Source organism: Chaetura pelagica, unplaced genomic scaffold (assembly GCF_000747805.2).
Source record: "Chaetura pelagica isolate M959 unplaced genomic scaffold, ChaPel_1.0 scaffold132, whole genome shotgun sequence".
In the NCBI taxonomy this organism is placed as follows: Eukaryota; Metazoa; Chordata; class Aves; order Apodiformes; family Apodidae; genus Chaetura; species Chaetura pelagica.
Window position 1 is genome coordinate 1,921,310 of NW_009952709.1, and position 3,677 is coordinate 1,924,986.

The following is a 3,677-nucleotide window of genomic DNA, read 5'->3' on the forward strand; positions in this document are numbered from 1 at the left end:
CAGCAGGAAGGGGATGGTGATCTGCAGCAGGGCCTCCCTGAAGAACTTCTTCCTCACAGTGCTGCTGTCGTAGTCGTATTTCTGCAGGAAGAGGGAGGTGGCAGCCCTGGGTCAGCGTGGGCTGGCACCTTCCTCCTCCGTGCCCGCAATCCCTGCCCCAAAATCCCTTTGCAGGGACGTGAGGAGGTTCCTCTGCCTCTCCCATCCTTCCCCCCAGCCAGTCCTGAGGGTGTCTGAGCTCAGGTATGAGCCAGCTCCTCCACCACTGCCTGCACTAAGGTCTTTGGGCCACTCGGAACCTCAGGTGGCTTTTTCAGTCAATGTGCTCAGAGGGGACCTGGCTCCTCCAGGTGGCTTCCCCCCCTTCCTGCCTCCCCCCATCCCAGCAAAAATGCATCAAAGTCTCAATTATAAAGACATCTTTCCCCTGAAGACTTGTATTCAATGGCAAAGCTCACTCCCCTGCTCTTCCCTAGGATCCTGACCCTAGCACCAAAGGCCACCAAAGGCCACCAGAGGCCACCAAAGGCCACCAAAGGCCACCAAAGCCTCCCTCACCTTGAGCACCCTCTCCAGGATGCGCTGGATGGACTTGCACAGGTTGTCACTGCCCTGCAGCTTCCCCACCTCCTGGTGCAGCAGCGTCTCAAACGTGTACACGGCATCGTCCATTTGCTGAGGGCAGAGAGGCAGAGGGTCAGGGGGACCCAACAGGACCAACCATGGAGGTGGGCAGGGGGCTCTTTTTGGGCCACTGCCACCCCAAGATGAGCCTTCACGCTGGCAAGGTCCCCAGCATCCCAGGGTGGCACCCACCTTAGGGACCAAGGTGCTGAGGGAGGAGGGTGCCCCAGAGTGGTTTGCACCCCTCCCTTTTACACCCTGCTCCGGGTTTGGCTGGACCCCAGACCCCAGAATTGGGCTACTGGCCATGCTGGTGCCAGTGGGCTTGGTGGCAAAGAGGGGGCTGTGACACCCATGTCTGGGTGCTCAGTCTATGCTGGAGGGTGCCCCACATTGCTGCCCACCACAGCTCCCACCAGGCTCCAGCTCCAGCCTCAAAACACACCCTCAGCTGGGTGAAAGTCCCTGGACAGGACAGACATCCCAACCAAATCCCTGCCAAGGCTGACCAGCTTGGGTTCCCCACTCCGCCCTGGGGGACACAGGAGGACCCCGGTCTCCATCCCACCTGTCTCATGTGGATCTGGGCCCTCTGCTTGAAGACAGACGTGCTGGACACATCGAACCGTTGCTGGAGACCCTCCAGCTTCAGCTGGTCCATCTTCTCATAGCACGACTGCATCTTGACAGGGTGGAAGGCCAGGTGGGAAAGCTTCTCCATGTACTGGGGATAAAAGCCCAGGTCAGCAGGGCAGGACGGCCTCTCCACACCCTCAGGGCTGGGTTGTGCCACCCCCCACGGGCTTCACCCCCCCGTGTATTTTCTCAGCACTGTCCATACTGAGCACAGCACCACCCAGAAGCCCACGGGTCACCAATATCTCACCTCTGGCAGCTTCTCCAGGCCACCTTCGTTGACCACGTTCATGTTCATGTCCGTCACCTCCTTGAAGAACACCTCCCTCACCTCAGCAAAGCCCTGGCTCGTGGGGGTCATCAGGGCCTCCAGGATGGAGGAGATGTAGGGCTGGACGTGGTTACGGACACAGATCTCTGCTTTGGGGAGGACGAATGCTGGGCAGAGAGCAGAGGGAAGCGTGGTGAGGCTCCTCTGCCCTTCCAGCTCTGCAAAGCAGGTCCTAAACCCACCCTGGTGGGAAGGACCTGCCCCTCTCCTCAGGCTCCACCAGGAGAGGTCTCCCAGGCTTACAGGACAACCCAAGGGGTTGCACTGAACCCACTGCTGCCCCATGGAACATCTCCCTGCTGAGGAAAGGCTGAGGGAGCTGGGTCTCTTTAGTTTGGAGAAGAGGAGACTGAGGGGCCACCTCATCAGTGGTAACAAATATGTAAGGGGTGAGTGTCAGGAAGATGGAGTTAGGCTTTTCTCAGTGATGGCCAGTGACAGGACAAGGGGCAATGGGTGCAAACTGGAGCACAGGAGGTTCCATGAGAATATCAGGAAGAACTTCTTTGCTGTGAGGGTGACAGAGCCCTGGGCCAGGCTGCCCAGAGAGGCTGTGGAGTCTCCTTCTCTGGAGACATTCCAACCCCCCTGGCCACGTTCCTGTGTGATGTGCTCTGGGTGCCCCTGCTCTGGCAGGGGGGTTGGGCTGGGGGAGCTTTCCAGGTCCCTTCCAACCCCTATGATTCTATGATTACCTTGGTGGGGAGGTCACTTCCCACCTTGACCCCCACCTCCTAAGGCAATCAGGATGTGCACCTGGGCCACCACAGCTGCTGGCATCTCCCCAGGAGTTCCAGGCCATGCACCCTAGGAACAGCCACACCTTGGTGACACAGGGGTGATGCTGTGCCAGGAGCTGGTCACAGACACAGCTACACACATCCATGTCCCCACGTGTACCTCGGATCTTGCTGGCCAAGTGCTCCTTGGAGGTGATGATCTGGTCCATGTCGGTGCGGATGGTGCTCTCCATCTGGGGCCTCTCCTCTTCACACTTGGCCACTACTGCATCATACTGGGCCTTGGTCTGCTCGTACACCATCCTATAGACAGCATCTGAGATCTGAAGAGAGAGAGGTGGGGTGGTCAGCTTCCCCCACACCCCCTGCTGCCCCCACTAACTGTCACCTCCAGCACCAGGCACCTGCAAGACCCACCAAACCTTCACCCATGCCCTGAGCAGAACCCTCCTCACAGCCTGGCAGGAGGTCTTCCACACCAGGGACACCCCCCAGCTGGCTGAGATGAAGTTCCAAAGGCACAGAGGCTGCTTGGAAATGGCTGCTGAGGGGCACAGAGCTGAGCTCCATCAGCCCCCAGGCAGGTCCAAGGATTCTGCAGGTCTGGGGATGCTTGTGGTCCAGGGATGTTGCAGGTCTAGGGATCCTGCAGGTCTGGAGATGCTGGTGGTCTGGGCAGCAGAGCCCCTGACCCTGTTTGAAAGCTGTGCCCTGCTCAGCCTGCCTGGGGTCTCCAGAGCCAACCCCACGAGCAGGAAGGAGCTGCTGCCTGAGGCTTCACACTCGATTTGCCACCAACTGCTGCTATTTCGGGGCTGGCAGGAGGCAGAGACGTGTCCCCCCCTCCCTCCCTTGGGCTTCCCAGCTTTGCAGCTCCTGCAAAAGCAGCGTTTGTGCGTTTTTTAGGCTGCTCCAGTGGCACATGATGAGCCTGGTGGCAATTGTCTACAGGGTTTTCCAAGTCTGAAGAGGCAGCTTTGAAGAGCCCTGGCTCACCAGGCAGGGCTGGGGCTGGATTTAGCCTGTGCTGCTCTATAAATGGCTCACTAAATATAGCCAGGATGGGCATTGCTCCGGGGCTGGGCTTCCTCCTCTTTGCTTCCCTGGCCCCAGGGACAAGCAGTGCAGGCAGGGACGGGCAGGGCTTCTGGTGAGAGCACAGCAAGGAGCTTTAAAAAGCCACTGCTGGAGCAGAAGGACCTTTGGCAGCAGGTGGGAGAGGGGAGGGCGCCGGGGGGGCTGCGCTGGGTGGGCACCCAGCCTGGTGGGGAAGGGAAGCAGCAGAGAAGCAGAACAGGGGGGAAAGCAGGGTGTGGGACACAGGCAGGGCGTGGGGCACCGGAAGG

General features: G+C 59.6%; 1 protein-coding gene across 1 annotated transcript in view; it reads right to left on the minus strand.

Annotated features, from left to right (window-relative positions):
• The window catches only part of LOC104385854 (niban-like protein 1), a 15,241-nt gene that overhangs the window by 5,393 nt on the left and 6,171 nt on the right, over window positions 1-3,677 (minus strand). The window contains exons 6-10 of the mRNA XM_009994352.1: window positions 2,492-2,654; window positions 1,511-1,698; window positions 1,193-1,348; window positions 559-675; window positions 5-81 (exon numbers count right to left, since the gene is read on the minus strand). Coding sequence (XP_009992654.1) covers window positions 5-81; window positions 559-675; window positions 1,193-1,348; window positions 1,511-1,698; window positions 2,492-2,654 — 701 coding nt within the window. The remainder of the gene's footprint in view (window positions 1-4; window positions 82-558; window positions 676-1,192; window positions 1,349-1,510; window positions 1,699-2,491; window positions 2,655-3,677) is intronic.